At 52.3% G+C, this 24,748-nt stretch overlaps 1 protein-coding gene across 1 annotated transcript in view; it reads left to right on the top strand.

Annotated features, from left to right (window-relative positions):
• LOC138294019 (equilibrative nucleobase transporter 1-like) overlaps positions 1 to 24,748 on the top strand; it is a 387,196-nt gene that overhangs the window by 338,213 nt on the left and 24,235 nt on the right. The window contains exon 10 of the mRNA XM_069233271.1: positions 22,868 to 23,051. Within this exon, the coding sequence (XP_069089372.1) occupies positions 22,868 to 23,051 (184 nt within the window). The remainder of the gene's footprint in view (positions 1 to 22,867; positions 23,052 to 24,748) is intronic.

Raw genomic sequence — 24,748 nt, 5'->3', positions numbered from 1 at the left:
ATGCACTGCTCTACAGTACTCTCCTCTGCTCTCAGCTCTGCATGCGCTGCTGTACAGTAGTCTCCTCTGCTCTCAGCTCTGCATGCGCTGCACTACTGTAGTCTTCTCTGCTCTCAGCTCTGCATGCGCTTCTTTACTGTAGTCTTCTCTGCTCTCAGCTCTGCATGCAATGCTTTACTGTAGTCTTCTCTGCTCTCAGCTCTGCATGTGCTGCTCTACTCTAGTCTTCTCTGCTCTGCATGCTCTGCTCTACTGTAGTCTTCTCTGCTCTCAGTTCTGCATGCGCTGCTCTACAGTAGTCTCCTCTGCTCTCAGCTCTGCACGCGCTGCTCTACACTAGTCTTCTCCGATCTCAGCCTTGCATGCACTGCTCTACAGTACTCTCCTCTGCTCTCAGCTCTGCATGCGCTGCTCTACAGTAGTCTCCTCTGCTCTCAGCTCTGCACGCGCTGCTCTACAGTAGTCTCCTCTGCTCTCAGCTCTGCATGTGCTGCTCTACAGTAGTCTCCTCTGCTCTCAGCTCTGCATCTGCTGCTCTACAGTACTCTCCTCTGCTCTCAGCTCTGCATGCGTTGCTCTACAGTAGTCTCCTCTGCTCTCAGCTCTGCATGCGCTGCTCTACAATAGTCTCCTCTGCTCTCAGCTCTGCATGCGCTGCTCTACAGTAGTATCCTCTGCTCTCAGCTCTGCATGCGCTGTTCTACAATATCCGTCTCTTCTCTCACCTCTCCATTCGCTGCTCTACACTACTCTCCTCTGCCCTCAGCTCTCCATGCGCTGCTCTACAGCAGTCTCCTCTGCTCTCAGCTCTGCATGCGCTGCTCTACAGTAGTCTCCTCTGCTCTCAGCTCTGCATGCGCTGCTCTACTGTAGTCTTCTCTGCTCTCAGCTCTGCATGCGCTGCTCTACAGTAGTCTCCTCTGCTCTCAGCTCTGCATGCGCTGCTCTGCAGTACTCTCCTCTGCTCTCAGTTCTGCATGTGCTGCTCTACAGTACTCTCCTCTGCTCTCAGCTGTGCATGTGCTGCTCTACAGTAGTCTCCTCTGCTCTCAGCTCTGCATGCGCTGCTCTACAGTACTCTCCTCTGCTCTCAGCTCTGCATGTGCTGCTCTACAGTACTCTCCTCTGCTCTCAGCTCTGCATGAGCTGCTCTACAGTACTCTCCTCTGCTCTCAGCTCTGCATGCGCTGCTCTACAGTACTCTCCTCTGCTCTCAGCTCTGCATGTGATGATCTACAGTACTCTCCTCTGCTCTCAGCTCTGCATGCGCTGCTCTACGGTAGTCTCTGCTCTCAGCTCTGCATGCGCTGCTCTACAGTACTCTCCTCTCGTCTCATCTCTGCATGCGCTGCTTTACTGTAGTCTTCTCTGCTCTCAGCTCTGCATGCGCTGCTCTACAGTAGTCTCCTCTGCTCTCACTCTGCATGCGCGGCTCTACTGTAGTCTTCTCTGCTCTCAGCTCTGCATGCGCTGCTCTACTGTAGTCTTCTCTGCTCTCAGCTCTGCATGCGCTGCTCTACAGTAGTCTCCTCTGCTCTCAGCTCTGCACGCGCTGCTCTACACTAGTCTTCTCTGATCTCAGCCTTGCATGCACTGCTCTACAGTACTCTCCTCTGCTCTCAGCTCTGCATGCGCTGCTGTACAGTAGTCTCCTCTGCTCTCAGCTCTGCACGCGCTGCTCTACAGTAGTCTCCTCTGGTCTCAGCTCTGCACGTGCTGCTCTACACTAGTCATCTCTGCTCTCAGCTCTGCATGCGCTGCTCTACAGTAGTCTCCTCTGCTCTCACCTCTGCACGCGCTGCTCTACACTAGTCTTCTCTGATCTCAGCCTTGCATGCACTGCTCTACAGTACTCTCCTCTGCTCTCAGCTCTGCATGCGCTGCTGTACAGTAGTCTCCTCTGCTCTCAGCTCTGCATGCGCTGCACTACTGTAGTCTTCTCTGCTCTCAGCTCTGCATGCGCTTCTTTACTGTAGTCTTCTCTGCTCTCAGCTCTGCATGCGATGCTTTACTGTAGTCTTCTCTGCTCTCAGCTCTGCATGTGCTGCTCTACTCTAGTCTTCTCTGCTCTGCATGCGCTGCTCTACTGTAGTCTTCTCTGCTCTCAGTTCTGCATGCGCTGCTCTACAGTAGTCTCCTCTGCTCTCAGCTCTGCACGCGCTGCTCTACACTAGTCTTCTCCGATCTCAGCCTTGCATGCACTGCTCTACAGTACTCTCCTCTGCTCTCAGCTCTGCATGCGCTGCTCTACAGTAGTCTCCTCTGCTCTCAGCTCTGCACGCGCTGCTCTACAGTAGTCTCCTCTGCTCTCAGCTCTGCATGTGCTGCTCTACAGTAGTCTCCTCTGCTCTCAGCTCTGCATCTGCTGCTCTACAGTACTCTCCTCTGCTCTCAGCTCTGCATGCGTTGCTCTACAGTAGTCTCCTCTGCTCTCAGCTCTGCATGCGCTGCTCTACAATAGTCTCCTCTGCTCTCAGCTCTGCATGCGCTGCTCTACAGTAGTATCCTCTGCTCTCAGCTCTGCATGCGCTACTCTACAGTACTCTCCTCTGCTCTCAGGTCTCCATGCGCTGCTCTACAATAGTCTCCCCTGCTCTCAGCTCTGCATGCGCTGCTCTACAGTAGTATCCTCTGGTCTCAGCTCTGCATGCGCTGTTCTACAATATCCGTCTCTTCTCTCACCTCTCCATTCGCTGCTCTACACTACTCTCCTCTGCCCTCAGCTCTCCATGCGCTGCTCTACAGCAGTCTCCTCTGCTCTCAGCTCTGCATGCGCTGCTCTACAGTAGTCTCCTCTGCGCTCAGCTCTACATGTGCTGCTCTACAGTAGTCTTCTCTGCTCTCAGGTCTCCATGCACTGCTCTACAGTACTCTCCTCTTCTCTCAGCTCTGCATGCGATGCTCTACAGTAGTCTCCTCTACTTTCACCTCTGCATGCGCTGCTCTACAGTACTCTCCTCTGCTCTCAGCTCTGCTTGCGCTGCTCTAAAGTACTCTCCTCTGCTCTCAGCTCTGCATGCGCTGCTCTACAGTACTCTCCTCTGCTCTCAGCTCTGCATGCGCTGCTCTACAATAGTCTCCTCTGCTCTCAGCTCTGCATGCGCTGCTCTACAGTAGTATCCTCTGCTCTCAGCTCTGCATGCGCTGCTCTACAGTAGTCTCCTCTGCTCTCAGCTCTACATGCGCTGCTCTACAGTAGTCTTCTCTGCTCTCAGATCTGCATACACTGCTCTACAGTAGTATCCTCTGCTCTCAGCTCTGCATGCGCTGCTCTACAGTAGTCTCCTCTGCTCTCAGCTCTACATGCGCTGCTCTACAGTAGTCTTCTCTGCTCTCAGATCTGCATACACTGCTCTACAGTACTCTCTTCTTCTCTGAGCTCTGCAAGCGCTGCTCTACAGTACTCTCCTCTTCTCTCAGCTCTGCATGCGCTGCTCTAAAGTACTCTTCTCTGCTCTCAGCTCTGCATGCGCTGCTCTACAGTAGTCTTCTCTGCTCTCAGCTCTGCATGCGCTGCTCTACAGTAGTCTTCTCTGCTCTCAGCTCTGCATGTGCTGCTCTACAGTACTCTCCTCTGCTCTCACTTGTGCATGTGCTGCTCTACAGTACTCTCCTCTGCTCTCAGCTCTGCATGTGCTGCTCTACAGTAGTCTCCTCTTCTCTCAGCTCTGCATGTGCTGCTCTACAGTACTCTCCTCTGCTCTCACTTGTGCATGTGCTGCTCTACAGTACTCTCCTCTTCTCTCAGCTCTGCATGCGCTGCTCTACAGTACTCTCCTCTGCTCTCAGCTCTGCATGCGTTGCTCTACAGTAGTCTCCTCTGCTTTCAGCTCTGCATGTGCTGCTCTACAGTACTCTCCTCTTCTCTCTGCTCTGCATGCGTTGCTCTACAGTAGTCTCCTCTGCTCTCAGCCCTGCATGTGTTGCTCTACAGTACTCTTCTCCGCTCTCAGCTCTGCATGTGCTGCTCTACAGTAGTCTCCTCTGCTCTCAGCTCTGCATGCGCAGCTCTACAGTACTCTCCTCTGCTCTCAGCTCTGCATGCGCTGCTCTACAGTAGTCTTCTCTGCTCTCAGCTCTGCATGCGCTGCTATACTGTAGTCTTCTCTGCTCTCAGCTCTGCATGCGCTGCTCTACAGTAGTCTCCTCTGCTCTCACTCTGCATGCGCGGCTCTACTGTAGTCTTCTCTGCTCTCAGCTCTGCATGCGCTGCTCTACAGTACTCTCCTCTGCTCTCAGCTCTGCATGCGCTGCTCTACAGTACTCTCCTCTGCTCTCAGCTCTGCATGCGCTGCTCTACAGTAGTCTTCTCTGCTCTCAGCTCTGCATGCGCTGCTATACTGTAGTCTTCTCTGCTCTCAGCTCTGCATGCGCTGCTCTACAGTAGTCTCCTCTGCTCTCACTCTGCATGCGCGGCTCTACTGTAGTCTTCTCTGCTCTCAGCTCTGCATACGCTGCTCTACTGTAGTCTTCTCTGCTCTCAGCTCTGCATGCGCTGCTCCACAGTAGTCTCCTCTGCTCTTAGCTCTGCAAGTGCTGCTCTACACTAGTCTTCTCTGAACTCAGCCTTGCATGCACTGCTCTACAGTACTCTCCTCTGCTCTCAGCTGTGCATGCGCTGCTCTACAGTTGTCTCCTCTGCTCTCAGCTCTGCACGCGCTGCTCTACAGTAGTCTCCTCTGCTCTCAGCTCTGCACGTGCTGATCTACAGTAGTCTCCTCTGCTCTCAGCTCTGCATCTGCTGCTCTACAGTACTCTCCTCTGCTCTCAGCTCTGCATGCGTTGCTCTACAGTAGTCTCCTCTGCTCTCAGCTCTGCATGCGCTGCTCTACAATAGTCTCCTCTGCTCTCAGCTCTGCATGCGCTGCTCTACAGTAGTATCCTCTGCTCTCAGCTCTGCATGCGCTGTTCTACAATATCCGTCTCTTCTCTCACCTCTCCATTCGCTGCTCTACACTACTCTCCTCTGCCCTCAGCTCTCCATGCGCTGCTCTACAGCAGTCTCCTCTGCTCTCAGCTCTGCATGCGCTGCTCTACAGTAGTCTCCTCTGCGCTCAGCTCTACATGTGCTGCTCTACAGTAGTCTTCTCTGCTCTCAGGTCTCCATGCACTGCTCTACAGTACTCTCCTCTTCTCTCAGCTCTGCATGCGATGCTCTACAGTAGTCTCCTCTACTTTCACCTCTGCATGCGCTGCTCTACAGTACTCTCCTCTGCTCTCAGCTCTGCTTGCGCTGCTCTAAAGTACTCTCCTCTGCTCTCAGCTCTGCATGCGCTGCTCTACAGTACTCTCCTCTGCTCTCAGCTCTGCATGCGCTGCTCTACAATAGTCTCCTCTGCTCTCAGCTCTGCATGCGCTGCTCTACAGTAGTATCCTCTGCTCTCAGCTCTGCATGCGCTGCTCTACAGTAGTCTCCTCTGCTCTCAGCTCTACATGCGCTGCTCTACAGTAGTCTTCTCTGCTCTCAGATCTGCATACACTGCTCTACAGTAGTATCCTCTGCTCTCAGCTCTGCATGCGCTGCTCTACAGTAGTCTCCTCTGCTCTCAGCTCTACATGCGCTGCTCTACAGTAGTCTTCTCTGCTCTCAGATCTGCATACACTGCTCTACAGTACTCTCTTCTTCTCTGAGCTCTGCAAGCGCTGCTCTACAGTACTCTCCTCTTCTCTCAGCTCTGCATGCGCTGCTCTAAAGTACTCTTCTCTGCTCTCAGCTCTGCATGCGCTGCTCTACAGTAGTCTTCTCTGCTCTCAGCTCTGCATGCGCTGCTCTACAGTAGTCTTCTCTGCTCTCAGCTCTGCATGTGCTGCTCTACAGTACTCTCCTCTGCTCTCACTTGTGCATGTGCTGCTCTACAGTACTCTCCTCTGCTCTCAGCTCTGCATGTGCTGCTCTACAGTAGTCTCCTCTTCTCTCAGCTCTGCATGTGCTGCTCTACAGTACTCTCCTCTGCTCTCACTTGTGCATGTGCTGCTCTACAGTACTCTCCTCTTCTCTCAGCTCTGCATGCGCTGCTCTACAGTACTCTCCTCTGCTCTCAGCTCTGCATGCGTTGCTCTACAGTAGTCTCCTCTGCTTTCAGCTCTGCATGTGCTGCTCTACAGTACTCTCCTCTTCTCTCTGCTCTGCATGCGTTGCTCTACAGTAGTCTCCTCTGCTCTCAGCCCTGCATGTGTTGCTCTACAGTACTCTTCTCCGCTCTCAGCTCTGCATGTGCTGCTCTACAGTAGTCTCCTCTGCTCTCAGCTCTGCATGCGCAGCTCTACAGTACTCTCCTCTGCTCTCAGCTCTGCATGCGCTGCTCTACAGTAGTCTTCTCTGCTCTCAGCTCTGCATGCGCTGCTATACTGTAGTCTTCTCTGCTCTCAGCTCTGCATGCGCTGCTCTACAGTAGTCTCCTCTGCTCTCACTCTGCATGCGCGGCTCTACTGTAGTCTTCTCTGCTCTCAGCTCTGCATGCGCTGCTCTACAGTACTCTCCTCTGCTCTCAGCTCTGCATGCGCTGCTCTACAGTACTCTCCTCTGCTCTCAGCTCTGCATGCGCTGCTCTACAGTAGTCTTCTCTGCTCTCAGCTCTGCATGCGCTGCTATACTGTAGTCTTCTCTGCTCTCAGCTCTGCATGCGCTGCTCTACAGTAGTCTCCTCTGCTCTCACTCTGCATGCGCGGCTCTACTGTAGTCTTCTCTGCTCTCAGCTCTGCATACGCTGCTCTACTGTAGTCTTCTCTGCTCTCAGCTCTGCATGCGCTGCTCCACAGTAGTCTCCTCTGCTCTTAGCTCTGCAAGTGCTGCTCTACACTAGTCTTCTCTGAACTCAGCCTTGCATGCACTGCTCTACAGTACTCTCCTCTGCTCTCAGCTGTGCATGCGCTGCTCTACAGTTGTCTCCTCTGCTCTCAGCTCTGCACGCGCTGCTCTACAGTAGTCTCCTCTGCTCTCAGCTCTGCACGTGCTGATCTACACCAGTCTTCTCTGATCTCAGCCTTGCATGCACTGCTCTACAGTACTCTCCTCTGCTCTCAGCTCTGCATGCGCTGCTGTACAGTAGTCTCCTCTGCTCTCAGCTCTGCATGCGCTGCACTACTGTAGTCTTCTCAGCTCTGCATGCGCTGCTTTACTGCAGTCTTCTCTGCTCTCAGCTCTGCATGCGATGCTTTACTGTAGTCTTCTCTGCTCTCAGCTCTGCATGTGCTGCTCTACTCTAGTCTTCTCTGCTCTGCATGCGCTGCTCTACTGTAGTCTTCTCTGCTCTCAGTTCTGCATGCGCTGCTCTACAGTAGTCTCCTCTGCTCTCAGCTCTGCACGCGCTGCTCTACACTAGTCTTCTCCGATCTCAGCCTTGCATGCACTGCTCTACAGTACTCTCCTCTGCTCTCAGCTCTGCATGCGCTGCTCTACAGTAGTCTCCTCTGCTCTCAGCTCTGCATGTGCTGCTCTACAGTAGTCTCCTCTGCTCTCAGCTCTGCATCTGCTGCTCTACAGTACTCTCCTCTGCTCTCAGCTCTGCATGCGTTGCTCTACAGTAGTCTCCTCTGCTCTCAGCTCTGCATGCGCTGCTCTACAGTACTCTCCTCTGCTCTCAGCTCTGTATGTGCATCTCTACAGTACTCTCCTCTGCTCTCAGCTCTGCAAGCGCTGCTCGACTGTAGTCTTCTCTGCTCTCAGCTCTGTATGTGCTGCTCTACAGTACTCTTCTCTGCTCTCAGCTCTGCATGCGCTGCTCTACAATACTCTCCTCTTCTCTCAGCTCTGCATGTGCTGCTCTACAGTACTCTCCTCTGCTCTCAGCTCTGCATGCGCTGCTCTACAGTCGTCTCCTCTGCTCTCAGCTCTGCATGCGCTGCTCTACTGTAGTCTTCTCTGCTCTCAGCTCTGCATGCGCTGCTCTACAGTAGTCTCCTCTGCTCTCAGCTCTGCATGCGCTGCTCTGCAGTACTCTCCTCTGCTCTCAGTTCTGCATGTGCTGCTCTACAGTACTCTCCTCTGCTCTCAGCTGTGCATGTGCTGCTCTACAGTAGTCTCCTCTGCTCTCAGCTCTGCATGCGCTGCTCTACAGTACTCTCCTCTGCTCTCAGCTCTGCATGTGCTGCTCTACAGTACTCTCCTCTGCTCTCAGCTCTGCATGAGCTGCTCTACAGTACTCTCCTCTGCTCTCAGCTCTGCATGCGCTGCTCTACAGTACTCTCCTCTGCTCTCAGCTCTGCATGTGATGATCTACAGTAGTCTCCTCTGCTCTCAGCTCTGCATCCGCTGCTCTACAGTAGTCTCCTCTGCTCCCAGCTCTACAAGCGCTGCTCTACAGTAGTCTTCTCTGCTCTCAGCTCTGCATCCGCTGCTCTACAGTACTCTCCTCTGCTCTCAGCTCTGCATGCGTTGCTCTACAGTAGTCTCCTCTGCTCTCAGCTCTGCATGCGCTGCTCTACAATAGTCTCCCCTGCTCTCAGCTCTGCATGCGCTGCTCTACAGTAGTATCCTCTGCTCTCAGCTCTGCATGCGCTGTTCTACAATATCCGTCTCTTCTCTCACCTCTCCATTCGCTGCTCTACACTACTCTCCTCTGCCCTCAGCTCTCCATGCGCTGCTCTACAGCAGTCTCCTCTGCTCTTAGCTCTGCATGCGCTGCTCTACAGTAGTCTCCTCTGCGCTCAGCTCTACATGTGCTGCTCTACAGTAGTCTTCTCTGCTCTCAGATGTGCATGCGCTGCTCTACAGTACTCTCCTCTTCTCTCAGCTCTGCATGCGCTGCGCTACAAATATCCTACTCATCGTTTAGCTCTGCATGTGCTGCTCTACAGTACTCTCCTCTTCTCTCAGCTCTGCATGCGCTGCTCTACAGTAGTCTCCTCTACTTTCACCTCTGCATGCGCTGCTCTACAGTACTCTCCTTTGCTCTCAGATCTGCTTGCGCTGCTCTAAAGTACTCTTCTCTGCTCTCAGCTCTGCATGAGCTGCTCTGCAGTACTCTCCTCTGCTCTCAGCTCTGCATGCGCTGCTCTACAATAGTCTCCTCTGCTCTCAGCTCTGCATGCGCTGCTCTACAGTAGTATCCTCTGCTCTCAGCTCTGCATGCGCTGCTCTACAGTAGTCTCCTCTGCTCTCAGCTCTACATGCGCTGCTCTACAGTAGTCTTCTCTGCTCTCAGATCTGCATGCGCTGCTCTACAGTTCTCTCCTCTTCTCTCAGCTCTGCAAGCGCTGCTCTCCAGTACTCTCCTCTGCTCTCAGCTCTGCATGCGCTGCTCTACAGTAGTCTCCTCTGCTTTCATCTCTGCATGCGCTGCTCTACAGTACTCTCCTCTGCTCTCAGCTCTGCATGTGCTGCTCTACAGTACTCTCCTCTGCTCTCAGCTCTGCATGAGCTGCTCTACAGTACTCTCCTCTGCTCTCAGCTCTGCATGCGCTGCTCTACAGTACTCTCCTCTGCTCTCAGCTCTGCATGTGATGATCTACAGTACTCTCCTCTGCTCTCAGCTCTGCATGCGCTGCTCTACGGTAGTCTCTGCTCTCAGCTCTGCATGCGCTGCTCTACAGTACTCTCCTCTCGTCTCATCTCTGCATGCGCTGCTTTACTGTAGTCTTCTCTGCTCTCAGCTCTGCATGCGCTGCTCTACAGTAGTCTCCTCTGCTCTCACTCTGCATGCGCGGGTCTACTGTAGTCTTCTCTGCTCTCAGCTCTGCATGCGCTGCTCTACTGTAGTCTTCTCTGCTCTCAGCTCTGCATGCGCTGCTCTACAGTAGTCTCCTCTGCTCTCAGCTCTGCACGCGCTGCTCTACACTAGTCTTCTCTGATCTCAGCCTTGCATGCACAGCTCTACAGTACTCTCCTCTGCTCTCAGCTCTGCATGCGCTGCTGTACAGTAGTCTCCTCTGCTCTCAGCTCTGCACGCGCTGCTCTACAGTAGTCTCCTCTGGTCTCAGCTCTGCACGTGCTGCTCTACACTAGTCATCTCTGCTCTCAGCTCTGAATGCGCTGCTCTACAGTAGTCTCCTCTGCTCTCAGCTCTGCACGCGCTGCTCTACTCTAGTCTTCTCTGATCTCAGCCTTGCATGCACTGCTCTACAGTACTCTCCTCTGCTCTCAACTCTGCATGCGCTGCTGTACAGTAGTCTCCTCTGCTCTCAGCTCTGCATGCGCTGCACTACTGTAGTCTTCTCAGCTCTGCATGCGCTGCTTTACTGCAGTCTTCTCTGCTCTCAGCTCTGCATGCGATGCTTTACTGTAGTCTTCTCTGCTCTCAGCTCTGCATGTGCTGCTCTACTCTAGTCTTCTCTGCTCTGCATGCGCTGCTCTACTGTAGTCTTCTCTGCTCTCAGTTCTGCATGCGCTGCTCTACAGTAGTCTCCTCTGCTCTCAGCTCTGCACGCGCTGCTCTACACTAGTCTTCTCCGATCTCAGCCTTGCATGCACTGCTCTACAGTACTCTCCTCTGCTCTCAGCTCTGCATGCGCTGCTCTACAGTAGTCTCCTCTGCTCTCAGCTCTGCACGCGCTGCTCTACAGTAGTCTCCTCTGCTCTCAGCTCTGCATGTGCTGCTCTACAGTAGTCTCCTCTGCTCTCAGCTCTGCATCTGCTGCTCTACAGTACTCTCCTCTGCTCTCAGCTCTGCATGCGTTGCTCTACAGTAGTCTCCTCTGCTCTCAGCTCTGCATGCGCTGCTCTACAATAGTCTCCTCTGCTCTCAGCTCTGCATGCGCTGCTCTACAGTAGTATCCTCTGCTCTCAGCTCTGCATGCGCTGTTCTACAATATCCGTCTCTTCTCTCACCTCTCCATTCGCTGCTCTACACTACTCTCCTCTGCCCTCAGCTCTCCATGCGCTGCTCTACAGCAGTCTCCTCTGCTCTCAGCTCTGCATGCGCTGCTCTACAGCAGTCTCCTCGGCGCTCAGCTCCACATGTGCTGCTCTACAGTAGTCTTCTCTGCTCTCAGATGTGCATGCGCTGCTCTACAGGAGTCTTCTCTGCTCTCAGGTCTCTATGCGCTGCTCTACAGTACTCTCCTCTTCTCTCAGCTCTGCATGCGATGCTCTACAGTAGTCTCCTCTACTTTCACCTCTGCATGCGCTGCTCTACAGTACTCTCCTCTGCTCTCAGCTCTGCTTGCGCTGCTCTAAAGTACTCTCCTCTGCTCTCAGCTCTGCATGCGCTGCTCTACAGTACTCTCCTCTGCTCTCAGCTCTGCATGCGCTGCTCTACAATAGTCTCCTCTGCTCTCAGCTCTGCATGCGCTGCTCTACAGTAGTATCCTCTGCTCTCAGCTCTGCATGCGCTGCTCTACAGTAGTCTCCTCTGCTCTCAGCTCTACATGCGCTGCTCTACAGTAGTCTTTTCTGCTCTCAGATCTGCATACACTGCTCTACAGTAGTATCCTCTGCTCTCAGCTCTGCATGCGCTGCTCTACAGTAGTCTCCTCTGCTCTCAGCTCTACATGCGCTGCTCTACAGTAGTCTTCTCTGCTCTCAGATCTGCATACACTGCTCTACAGTACTCTCCTCTTCTCTCAGCTCTGCAAGCGCTGCTCTACAGTACTCTCCTCTTCTCTCAGCTCTGCATGCGCTGCTCTACAGTACTCTTCTCTGCTCTCAGCTCTGCATGCGCTGCTCTACAGTAGTCTTCTCTGCTCTCAGCTCTGCATGCGCTGCTCTACAGTAGTCTTCTCTGCTCTCAGCTCTGCATGTGCTGCTCTACAGTAGTCTCCTCTTCTCTCAGCTCTGCACGCGCTGCTCTACAGTAGTCTCCTCTGGTCTCAGCTCTGCACGTGCTGCTCTACACTAGTCATCTCTGCTCTCAGCTCTGAATGCGCTGCTCTACAGTAGTCTCCTCTGCTCTCAGCTCTGCACGCGCTGCTCTACTCTAGTCTTCTCTGATCTCAGCCTTGCATGCACTGCTCTACAGTACTCTCCTCTGCTCTCAACTCTGCATGCGCTGCTGTACAGTAGTCTCCTCTGCTCTCAGCTCTGCATGCGCTGCACTACTGTAGTCTTCTCAGCTCTGCATGCGCTGCTTTACTGCAGTCTTCTCTGCTCTCAGCTCTGCATGCGATGCTTTACTGTAGTCTTCTCTGCTCTCAGCTCTGCATGTGCTGCTCTACTCTAGTCTTCTCTGCTCTGCATGCGCTGCTCTACTGTAGTCTTCTCTGCTCTCAGTTCTGCATGCGCTGCTCTACAGTAGTCTCCTCTGCTCTCAGCTCTGCACGCGCTGCTCTACACTAGTCTTCTCCGATCTCAGCCTTGCATGCACTGCTCTACAGTACTCTCCTCTGCTCTCAGCTCTGCATGCGCTGCTCTACAGTAGTCTCCTCTGCTCTCAGCTCTGCACGCGCTGCTCTACAGTAGTCTCCTCTGCTCTCAGCTCTGCATGTGCTGCTCTACAGTAGTCTCCTCTGCTCTCAGCTCTGCATCTGCTGCTCTACAGTACTCTCCTCTGCTCTCAGCTCTGCATGCGTTGCTCCACAGTAGTCTCCTCTGCTCTCAGCTCTGCATGCGCTGCTCTACAATAGTCTCCTCTGCTCTCAGCTCTGCATGCGCTGCTCTACAGTAGTATCCTCTGCTCTCAGCTCTGCATGCGCTGTTCTACAATATCCGTCTCTTCTCTCACCTCTCCATTCGCTGCTCTACACTACTCTCCTCTGCCCTCAGCTCTCCATGCGCTGCTCTACAGCAGTCTCCTCTGCTCTCAGCTCTGCATGCGCTGCTCTACAGCAGTCTCCTCGGCGCTCAGCTCCACATGTGCTGCTCTACAGTAGTCTTCTCTGCTCTCAGATGTGCATGCGCTGCTCTACAGGAGTCTTCTCTGCTCTCAGGTCTCCATGCGCTGCTCTACAGTACTCTCCTCTTCTCTCAGCTCTGCATGCGATGCTCTACAGTAGTCTCCTCTACTTTCACCTCTGCATGCGCTGCTCTACAGTACTCTCCTCTGCTCTCAGCTCTGCTTGCGCTGCTCTAAAGTACTCTCCTCTGCTCTCAGCTCTGCATGCGCTGCTCTACAGTACTCTCCTCTGCTCTCAGCTCTGCATGCGCTGCTCTACAGTAGTATCCTCTGCTCTCAGCTCTGCATGCGCTGCTCTACAGTAGTCTCCTCTGCTCTCAGCTCTACATGCGCTGCTCTACAGTAGTCTTCTCTACTCTCAGATCTGCATACACTGCTCTACAGTAGTATCCTCTGCTCTCAGCTCTGCATGCGCTGCTCTACAGTAGTCTCCTCTGCTCTCAGCTCTACATGCGCTGCTCTACAGTAATCTTCTCTGCTCTCAGATCTGCATACACTGCTCTACAGTACTCTCCTCTTCTCTCAGCTCTGCAAGCGCTGCTCTACAGTACTCTCCTCTTCTCTCAGCTCTGCATGCGCTGCTCTACAGTACTCTTCTCTGCTCTCAGCTCTGCATGCGCTGCTCTACAGTAGTCTTCTCTGCTCTCAGCTCTGCATGCGCTGCTCTACAGTAGTCTTCTCTGCTCTCAGCTCTGCATGTGCTGCTCTACAGTAGTCTCCTCTTCTCTCAGCTCTGCATGTGCTGCTTTACAGTACTCTCCTCTGCTCTCACTTGTGCATGTGCTGCTCTACAGTACTCTCCTCTGCTCTCAGCTCTGCATGTGCTGCTCTACAGTAGTCTCCTCTTCTCTCAGCTCTGCATGTGCTGCTCTACAGTACTCTCCTCTGCTCTCACTTGTGCATGTGCTGCTCTACAGTACTCTCCTCTTATCTCAGCTCTGCATGCGCTACTCTACAGTACTCTCCTCTGCTCTCAGCTCTTCATGCGTTGCTCTACAGTAGTCTCCTCTGCTTTCAGCTCTGCACGTGCTGCTCTACAGTACTCTCCTCTTCTCTCAGCTCTGCATGCGTTGCTCTACAGTAGTCTCCTCTGCTCTCAGCCCTGCATGTGTTGCTCTACAGTACTCTTCTCCGCTCTCAGCTCTGCATGTGCTGCTCTACAGTAGTCTCCTCTGCTCTCAGCTCTGCATGCGCAGCTCTACAGTACTCTCCTCTGCTCTCAGCTCTGCATGCGCTGCTCTACAGTAGTCTTCTCTGCTCTCAGCTCTGCACGCGCTGCTATACTGTAGTCTTCTCTGCTCTCAGCTCTGCATGCGCTGCTCTACAGTAGTCTCCTCTGCTCTCACTCTGCATGCGCGGCTCTACTGTAGTCTTCTCTGCTCTCAGCTCTGCATGAGCTGCTCTACAGTACTCTCCTCTGCTCTCAGCTCTGCATGCGCTGCTCTACAGTACTCTCCTCTGCTCTCAGCTCTGCATGCGCTGCTCTACAGTAGTCTTCTCTGCTCTCAGCTCTGCATGCGCTGCTATACTGTAGTCTTCTCTGCTCTCAGCTCTGCATGCACTGCTCTACAGTAGTCTCCTCTGCTCTCACTCTGCATGCGCGGCTCTACTGTAGTCTTCTCTGCTCTCAGCTCTGCATACGCTGCTCTACTGTAGTCTTCTCTGCTCTCAGCTCTGCATGCGCTGCTCCACAGTAGTCTCCTCTGCTCTTAGCTCTGCAAGTGCTGCTCTACACTAGTCTTCTCTGAACTCAGCCTTGCATGCACTGCTCTACAGTACTCTCCTCTGCTCTCAGCTCTGCATGTGCTGCTCTACAGTTGTCTCCTCTGCTCTCAGCTCTGCACGCGCTGCTCTACAGTAGTCTCCTCTGCTCTCAGCTCTGCACGTGCTGCTCTACACCAGTCTTCTCTGATCTCAGCCTTGCATGCACTGCTCTACAATAGTCTCCTCCGCTCTCAGCTCTGCATGCGCTGCACTACTGTAGTCTTCTCTGCTCTCCGCTCTGCATGCGCTGCTCTACAGTAGTCTTCTCTGCTCTCAGCTCTGCATGCGCTGCTGTACAGTAGTCTCCTCTGCTCTCAGCTCTGCACGCGCTGCTCTACAGTAGTCTCCTCTGGTCTCAGCTCTGCACGTGCTGCTCTACACTAGTCTTCTTTGATCTCAGCCTTGCGTGCACTGCTCTACAGTACTCTCCTCTGCTCTCATCTCTGCATGCACTGCTCCACAATAGTCTCCTCCGCTCTCAGCTCTGCATGCGCTGCACTACTGTAGTCTTCTCTGCTCTCAGCTCTGCATGCGCTGCTTTACTGTAGTCTTCTCTGCTCTCAGCTCTGCATGTGCTGCTCTACAGTAGTCTTCTCTGCTCTCACTCTTCATGCGCTGCTCTACTCTAGTCTTCTCTGCTCTGCATGCGCTGCTCTACTGTAGTCTTCTCTGCTCTCAGTTCTGCATGTGCTGCTCTACAGTAGTCTCCTCTGCTCTCAGCTCTGCACGTGCTGCTCTACAGTAGTCTCCTCTGCTCTCAGCTCTGCATGTGCTGCTCTACAGTAGTCTTCTCTGCTCTCAGCTCTGCATGCGCTGCTCTACAGTAGTCTCCTCTGTTCTCAGCTCTGCATGCGCTGCTCTACAGCAGTCTCCTCTGCTCTCAGCTCTGCATGCGCTACTCTACAGTACTCTCCTCTGCTCTCAGCTCTGCATGCGTTGCTCTTCAGTAGTCTCCTCTGCTCTCAGCTCTGCATGTGCTGCTCTACAGTACTCTCCTCTTCTCTCAGCTCTGCATGTGCTGCTCTACAGTAGTCTCCTCTGCTCTCAGCTCTGCATGTGCTGCTCTACAGTAGTCTCCTCTGCCCTCAGCTCTGCATGCGCTGCTCTACAGTAGTCTTCTCTGCTCTCAGCTGTGCATGCGCTGCTCTACAGTAGTCTCCTCTGCTCTCAGCTTTGCATGCGCTGCTCTACAGTACTTTCCTCTGCTCTCATCTCTGCATGCGCTGCTCTATGGTAGTCTCTGCTCTCAGCTCTGCATGCGCTGCTCTACAGTAGTCTTCTCTGCTCTCAGCTCTGCATGCGCTGCTTTACTGTAGTCTTCTCTGCTCTCAGCTCTGCATTCGCTGCTCTACAGTAGTCTCCTCTGCTCTCACTCTGCATGCAAGGCTCTATGTAGTCTTCTCTGCTCTCAGCTCTGCATACGCTGCTCTACTGTAGTCTTCTCTGCTCTCAGCTCTGCATGCGCTGCTCTACAGTAGTCTCCTCGGCTCTCAGCTCTGCACGTGCTGCTCTACACTAGTCTTCTCTGATCTCAGCCTTGCATGCACTGCTCTACAGTAATCCCCTCTGCTCTCAGCTCTGCATGCACTGCTCTACAATAGTCTCCTCCGCTCTCAGCTCTGCATGCGCTGCACTACTGTAGTCTTCTCTGCTCTGCGCTCTGCATGCGCTGCTCTACAGTAGTCTTCTCTGCTCTCAGCTCTGCATGCGCTGCTCTACAGTAGTCTCCTCTGCTCTCAGCACTGCACGCGCAGCTCTACACTAGTCTTCTCTGATCTCAGCCTTCCATGCACTGCTCTACAATATCCTTCTCTTCTCTTAGCTCTGCATGTGCTCCTCTGCAGTAGTCCTCTCTGCTCTCAGCTCTGCATGAGCTGCTTTACAGTAGACTTCTCTGCTCTCAGCCCTGCATGCGCTGCTCTACAGTAGTCTCCTCTGCTCTCAGCTCTGCATGCGCTGCTCTACTGTAGTCTTCTCTGCTCTCAGCTCTGCATGCGCTGCTATACAGAAGTCTTCTCTGCTCTCAGCTCTGCATGCGTTTCTCTACTGTAGTCTTCTCTGCTCTCAGCTCTGCATGCGCTGCTCTACAGTAGTCTCCTCTGCTCTCCGCTCTGCACGCGCTGCTCTACACTAGTCTTCTCTGATCTCAGCCTTGCATGCACTGCTCTATAGTACTCTCCTCTGCTCTCAGCTCTGCATGCGCTGCTGTACAGTAGTCTCCTCTGCTCTCAGCTCTGCACGTGCTGCTCTACAGTACTCTCCTCTGCTCTCAGCTCTGCATGCACTGCTCTACAATAGTCTCCTCCGCTCTCAGCTCTGCATGCGCTGCACTACTGTAGTCTTCTCTGCTCTCAGCTCTGCATGTGCTGCTTTATTGTAGTCTTCTCTGCTCTCAGCTCTGCATGTGCTGCTCTACAGTAGTCTTCTCTGCTCTCACTCTGCATGCGCTGCTCTACTCTAGTCTTCTCTGCTCTGCATGCGCTGCTCTACTGTAGTCTTCTCTGCTCTCAGTTCTGCATGCGCTGCTCTACAGTAGTCTCCTCTGCTCTCAGCTCTGCACACGCTGCTCTACACTAGTCTTCTCTGATCTCAGCCTTGCATGCACTGCTCTACAGTACTCTCCTCTGCTCTCAGCTCTGCATGTGCTGCTCTACAGTAGTCTCCACGGCTCTCAGCTCTGCACGCGCTGCTCTACAGTAGTCTCCTCTGCTCTCAGCTCTGCATGCGTTGCTCTACAGTAGTCTCCTCTGCTCTCAGCTCTGCATGTGCTGCTCTACAGTACTCTCCTCTTCTCTCAGCTCTGCATGCGAGGCTCTACAGTACTCTTCTCTGCTCTCAGCTCTGCATGGGCTGCTCTACAGTACTCTTCTCCGCTCTCAGCTCTGCATGCTCTGCTCTACAGTAGTCTTCTCCGCTCTCAGCTCTGCATGTGCTGCTCTACAGTAGTCTCCTCTGCTCTCAGCTCTGCATGCGCTGCTCTACAGTACTCTCCTCTGCTTTCATCTCTGCATGCGCTGCTCTATGGTAGTCTCTGCTCTCAGCTCTGCATGCGCTGCTCTACAGTAGTCTTCTCTGCTCTCAGCTCTGCATGCGCTACTTTACTGTAGTCCTCTCTGCTCTCACTCTGCATGCGCGGCTCTACGTAGTCTTCTCTGCTCTCAGCTCTGCATACGCTGCTCTACTGTAGTCTTCTCTGCTCTCAGCTCTGCATGCGCTGCTCTACAGTACTCTCCTCTGCTCTCAGCTCTGCATGCGCTACTCTACAGTAGTCTCCTCTGCTCTCAGCTCTGCACGCGCTGCTCTACACTAGTCTTCTCTGATCTCAGCCTTGCATGCACTGCTCTACAGTACTCTCCTCTGCTCTCAGCTCTGCAAGCGCTGCTGTACAGTAGTCTCCTCTGGTCTCAGCTCTGCACATGCTGCTCTACACTAGACTTCTCTGATCTCAGCCTTGCGTGCACTGCTCTACAGTACTCTCCTCTGCTCTCAGCTCTGCATGCACTGCTCTGCAATAGTCTCCTCCGCTCTCAGCTCTGCATGCGCTGCACTACTGTAGTCTTCTCTCCTCTCAGCTCTGCATGCGCTGCTTTACTGTAGTCTTCTCTGCTCTCAGCTCTGCATGTGCTGCTCTACAGTAGTCTTCTCTGCTCTCACTCTGCATGCGCTGCTCTACTCTAGTCTTCTCTGTTCTGCATGCGCTGCTCTACTGTAGTCTTCTCTGCTCTCAGTTCTGCATGCGCTGCTCTACAGTAGTCTCCTCTGCTCTCAGCTCTGCACGCGCTGCTCTACACTAGTCTTCTCTGATCTCAGCCTTGCATGCACTGCTCTACAGTAGTCTTCTCTGCTCTCACTCTGCATGCGCTGCTCTACTCTAGTCTTCTCTGCTCTGCATGCGCTGCTCTACAGTACTCTCCTCTGCTCTCAGCTCTGGATGCGCTGCTCTACAGTAGTCTCCTCTGCTCTCAGCTCTGCATGCACTGCTCTACAGTAGTCTCCTCTTCTCTCAGCTCTGCATGCGAGGCTCTACAGTACTCTTCTCTGCTCTCAGCTCTGCATGCACTGCTCTACAGTAGTCTCCTCTGCTCTCAGCTCTGTATGTGTTGCTCTACAGTACTCTCCTCTGCTCTCAGCTCTGCATGCGCTGCTCTACAGTAGTCTCCTCTTCTCTCAGCTCTGCATGCGAGGCTCTACAGTACTCTTCTCTGCTCTCAGCTCTGCATGCACTGCTCTACAGTAGTCTCCTCTGCTCTCAGCTCTGTATGTGTTGCTCTACAGTACTCTCCTCTGCTCTCATCTCTGCATTCTCTGCTCTACGGTAGTCTCTGCTCTCAGTCCTGCATGTGCTGCTCTACAGTACTCTCCTCTGCTCTCAGCTCTGCATGCACTGCTCTACAGTACTCTCCTCTATGATCTCAGCCTTGCATGCGCTCCTCTACAGTAGTCTCCTCTGCTCTCAGCTCTGCATGTGCTGCTCTACGGTACTCTCCTCTGCTCTCAGCTCTGCATGCACTGCACTACTGTAGTCTTCTCTGCTCTCCGCTCTGCATGCGCTGCTCTACAGTAGTCTTCTCTGCTCTCAGCTCTGCATGTGCTGCTCTACAATAGTCTCCTCCGCTCTCAGCTCTGCATGCGCTGCAATACTGTAGTCTTCTCTGCTCTCCGCTCTGCATGCGCTGCTCTACAGTAGTCTTCTCTGCTCTCAGCTCTGCATGCGCTGCTCTACAGTAGTCTTCTCTGCTCTCAGCTCTGCATGCGCTGCTCTACAGTACTCTCCTCTGCTCTCAGCTCTGCATGTGCTGCTCTACCGTAGTCTTCTCTGCTCTCAGCTATGCATGCGCTGCTCTACTGTAGTCTTCTCTGCTCTCAGCTCTGCATGCGCTGCTCTACTGTAGTCTTCTCTGCTCTCAGCTCTGCATGCGCTGCTCTACAGTACTCTTCTCTGCTCTCAGCTCTGCATGCGCGGCTCTACAGTACTCTTCTCTGCTCTCAGCTCTGCATGCGCTGCTCTACAGTAGTCTCCTCTGCTCTCACTCTGCATGCGCTGCTCTACTGTAGTCTTCTCTGCTCTCAGCTCTGCATGCGCTGCTCTACTGTAGTCTTCTCTGCTCTCAGCTCTGCATGCGCTGCTCTACAGTAGTCTCCTCTGCTCTCAGCTCTGCACGGGCTGCTCTACACTAGTCTTCTCTGATCTCAGCCTTGCATGCACTGCTCTACAGTACTCTCCTCTGCTCTCAGCTCTGCATGCGCTGCTGTACAGTAATCTCCTCTGCTCTCAGCTCTGCACGCGCTGCTCTACAGTAGTCTCCTGTGGTCTCAGCTCTGCACGTGCTGCTCTACACTAGTCTTCTCTGATCTCAGCCTTGCATGCACTGCTCTACAGTACTCTCCTCTGCTCTCAGCTCTGCATGTGCTGTTCTACAGTACTCTCCTCTGCTCTCAGCTCTGCATGTGCTGTTCTACAGTAGTCTTCTCTGCTCTCAGCTCTGCATGCGCTGCACTACAGTAGTCCTCTCTGCTCTCAGCTCTGCATGCGCTGCTCTACAGTAGTCTTCTCTGCTCTCAGCTCTGCGTGCGCTGCTCTACAGTAGTCTTCTCTGCTCTCAGCTCTGCATGCGCTGCTTTACTGTAGTCTTCTCTGCTCTCAGCTCTGCATGTGCTGCTCTACAGTAGTCTTCTCTGCTCTCACTCTGCATGCGCTGCTCTTCTCTAGTCTTCTCTGCTCTGCATGCGCTGCTCTACTGTAGTCTTCTCTGCTCTCAGTTCTGCATGCGCTGCTCTACAGTAGTCTCCTCTGCTCTCAGCTCTGCATGCGCTGCCCTACAGTAGTCTCTTCTGCTCTCAGCTCTGCATGCGCTGCACTACAGTAGTCTCCTCTGCTCTCAGCTCTGCATGCGCTGCTCTACAGTAGTCTTCTCAGCTCTCAGCTCTGCATGCGCTGCCCTACAGTAGTCTCTTCTGCTCTCAGCTCTGCATGCGCTGCTCTACAGTAGTCTCCTCTGCTCTCAGCTCTGCATGCGCTGCTCTACAGTAGTCTTCTCAGCTCTCAGCTCTGCATGCGCTACTCTACAGTACTCTCCACTGCTCTCAGCTCTGCCTGCGCTGCTCTACAGTACTCTCCACTGCTCTCAGCTCTGCATGCGCTGGTCTGCTGACAATAGTGTTCTCTCCCCTCACCTCAGCGCATGGTGCTAGTTTGTCAGTTTTCTCTCTCCACTGCCCTTGCACACTACTTTATTGACCCTTGTTTCCTTTCCCCTCAGGGCGCTACACTGGCTTCCAGGGTATAATTCTCTCCCTTCACTCAGGGTCTGCTGCTTTATTGACAGTGGTTACCCCCTGTATCTCGCGGTCACCAAGAGGTGTGCCTTCTGACTCTTAGCATCCACGCACCAGCCACGTGTGGCCAATGGAGTTTAAATAGGTTACTCAGCTGATAAAGCTCTTGGTGAATGTGTGACTACAGGGGGCACCTCCTCCATCCGGACCTAGAAGCATGGTTGTCTCACCATTGTGGGATCTCACTCATGCCCCTGAGCTAAGAACTTCCTCTATGACAACTTTGCAGTCTAAAGAGACAGGGATTCTAATTGCCCTGGTGAATGACCCTGTCCGTTATTGTTGCTAGAAAGCGCACCAACCCGTTGGATAGATCATTGAACCCAAGTAACATCCACTTTTGTTCTGGTTTTAAACATACTTGAGGTACTCGCCAATAAAGTACATCCTTGAGCATACCTCAAAGTAATATTAACTTATCGGGATCCCTTCTTTATCCAGCATATTTCAAAAACTCGAAACCTTCCTCTCATCATGGTTATGTCCACTCTGGTAGTACCATCCTACCATGGCGGGATGACTCGCCAAGGATAAAGCGTGCCACAAAATGTGGGTAAGGCTTCATTCAGTATAACTGGCATGCCAAGGTGTGCTAGGGCGTCATCGCTAGCCCGAGGTGAACCACACAGCCATTAACTATTGGATCAGGGTTTGCCTGATCTAGGCCTACCAATAATTGATAAGATATTGCATCCAACTCTCCCTTTGTGATTGATGATTGACATTGTCTGTCCTCACCAGCAGACATGCTGTGGTATTGACAGTATCTGCTCCTCACCATCAGATTAGCTGTGGTATTGACAGTATCTATCCTCACCACCAGGTGTGCCAAGGTATTGACAGCATCTATTCTCACTACCCGGCGTGCTGTGGTATTGACAGTATCTAATCTCACCACCAGGGGTGCTGTGGTATTGACAATATCTACTCTCACCACCAGGCGTGCTGTGGTATTGACAGTGGTGTGGTATTGACAGTATCTAATCTCACCACCATCCGTGCTGTGGTATTGACAGTATCTATTCTCACCACCAGGCGTGCTGTGGTATTGACAGTATATATTCTCACTACCCGGCGTGCTGTGGTATTGACAGTATCTACTCTCACCACCAGGCGTGCTGTGGTATTGACAGTATCTAATCTCACCACCATCCGTGCTGTGGTATTGACAGTATCTAATCTCACCACCATCCGTGCTGTGGTATTGACAGTATCTATTCTCACCACCAGGCGTGCTGTGGTATTGACAGTATCTATTCTCACCACCAGGCGTGCTGTGGTATTGACAGTATCTAATCTCACCACCATCCGTGCTGTGGTATTGACAGTATCTATTCTCACCACCAGGCGTGCTGTGGTATTGACAGTGCTGTGGTATTGACAGTATCTAATCTCACCACCATCCGTGCTGTGGTATTGACAGTATATATTCTCACTACCCGGCGTGCTGTGGTATTGACAGTATATATTCTCACCACCAGGGGTGCTGTGGTATTGACAGTATCTACTCTCACCACCAGGCGTGCTGTGGTATTGACAGTATCTAATCTCACCACCATCCGTGCTGTGGTATTGACAGTATATATTCTCACTACCCGGCGTGCTGTGGTATTGACAGTATATATTCTCACTACCCGGCGTGCTGTGGTATTGACAGTATATATTCTCACCACCCGGCGTGCTGTGGTATTGACAGTATCTAATCTCACCACCAGGTGTGATGTGCTATTTATAGCATCTATCCTGGGCCCCAGATTTGCTGTGGTATTGACGGTATATATCCCACCACTAGCAATACTCACGTTTCATATTCCTCTGTTCCCCAGGCGTGCTGTGGTATTCAGTTTTTCTTTTACCCGGTTCCCCAGTCATGCTGTGTAACTGATAGTCCTAGCTCTCCTCAGTAACGGGCATTCGGCTCTCAGCAGTAGCATCCTCTCCAGTACTCCTCATTGTGCTGCCAGTGGCCTCCTATTCACAGAAGTGTTTTCTCTCCTCAGCCTTGAAGACCCTGGCTGACCTCCGCTCTGCTGTCCTGTCTCTGGCCCTCACCGCCGGACAGTGTGTCCTCTTCTCCATATGTGCTTCAGTCCCCGTCCTGCCGGTCCAGTATGCCACCTTCATCCTCCAAGTGGTGAACCGGTCCTTCTTGTATGGTGGCAACGCAGCCTTCATCGCTATGGCGTGAGTATTGGCCCCTGACCAGTGGTACTGCGTGATGGACTGTGGGATGCTGTCAATCAAGACAGCCACTGCCCGGTTGGGGAATGGATAGTCCAGAAGGATATGGAGAATTGAAGAGAGAAAAGTTGATAAGAGAAAGATCATTTTTGTAGGACTGGGACTTTAATTCTCACCTCCAAAAAAACCTGAAACAAAAAATAACATTAAATACTTATAACATGAGCACAACAGGGCCATCTTACATTTTAAGAAGTTTCGCAATTTGTAACAGCAAGGGAAGCAGAAAAAGATTTCCTAGAAATGAGGATGCAAGCAGAAGGCAAACAACAATCAATGCACAAATGAACATACATGATAAAATGTGTGCAAATTTAAAATTGATTAAATATATTAACTGCAATTTCACAGATAAAAGTTCTACATAGTTATTGATTAAACAAAAAGTAGCAGTAGAACGCATGTTAATGCCTCTGAACCTAAGGGCATCATTTATAGGCAAAGACTACCAAAAAGTGTAAAAATGTGGCGTCATTGCAAAATCTCTATGCCACTTGTGAAGAAGAGTCCTGATTTTTTTTTACAGAGAATGGAAGTGAATATTATGCATTCTCTCTTCTCATAACAACAGCAAAAACTACAACTCCCATAATCCTGTAGCCCTCACAGGAAATGACACAACACAAATACCCAGAATAAAAGCATTCAATTAGAGCAGGAAGCGACTGGATTAAAAGGCTTCCTCAAAGCTATGAGTAACTGGGGCACAGGAGTCCTCAGCCCTGGAGGCATCTATTATTGCTGAAGGCACCTTACCACTGTGAGTTTGCGGTGGGTTCATGTTTAGAGTGAGCAGTAAAATGTGGGAAACACACAAATGTGGATGCAGTTTTGATCCTCTTGGTAATGCAAAATAAACCTCTATAGGTGTGAACTGCATAGCCCTGATGTCCAGGGCCCAAAGTCTGAGACCCTACTAAAAGAGACTAAACACCAGAGTGTCACCAGCTTAGCTGACAACCACTTAATCGAAAATGAACTGTGATCACCCAAAGACTCAAGCAAGTACAGGACTATATTCAAATCCCTCATACCTGAATGCCTTGGTTAAGGAGGGTTCATACCCATAAAACACTTCAACAATCTACAAATCAGATGTTCTTCTATTGGTTTTCCATCTGATTTCTGATGGCAAACTGAAATGGCTGACATGTAATCATTAATGACCCACTCTGACTTTTCCTTTGCTGTTAGAGACCCCCAAGAACTTGGACACCCCTACAACACCTGCTGAAATGGGAACCATACCCCTTTCCACACACCAGCCACTGCAGAGTTCTCATCCTGACTTATAGGCTTTGACAGTGCCAGTGGCACATGAGGCCTCGGTGTAACCCGAAGCCTCAATCAAATGCCCTGGCAGACCTGTAAGCATCCTGAAACGTTCCACGCTGCCAAGACCAGTTTGTTGTGACATACTAACATATGAGATGGGCTCCTCAACATCTCAGGCAACTACACAGGGCAATCTAGAGTTCCAGCAGCATAGGGAACCAAGGTTGACTCCTCCAAAGGGGAGTCACCTACATGATCCTCGCCATCATTCTCTTGATTTGTGACAATGTTCATGCTATCATAATTACTTGACGGGAGGCATTATGAAGTCCCCTGGACCAATCTTGAAGGTATGTGTACATGGC

The sequence above is a fragment of the Pleurodeles waltl genome, chromosome 4_2 (assembly GCF_031143425.1).
Source record: "Pleurodeles waltl isolate 20211129_DDA chromosome 4_2, aPleWal1.hap1.20221129, whole genome shotgun sequence".
Classification (NCBI taxonomy): Eukaryota; Metazoa; Chordata; class Amphibia; order Caudata; family Salamandridae; genus Pleurodeles; species Pleurodeles waltl.
The sequence above is the reverse complement of the archived record's forward strand: the minus strand, read 5'-3'. Positions and strand labels throughout refer to the sequence as shown.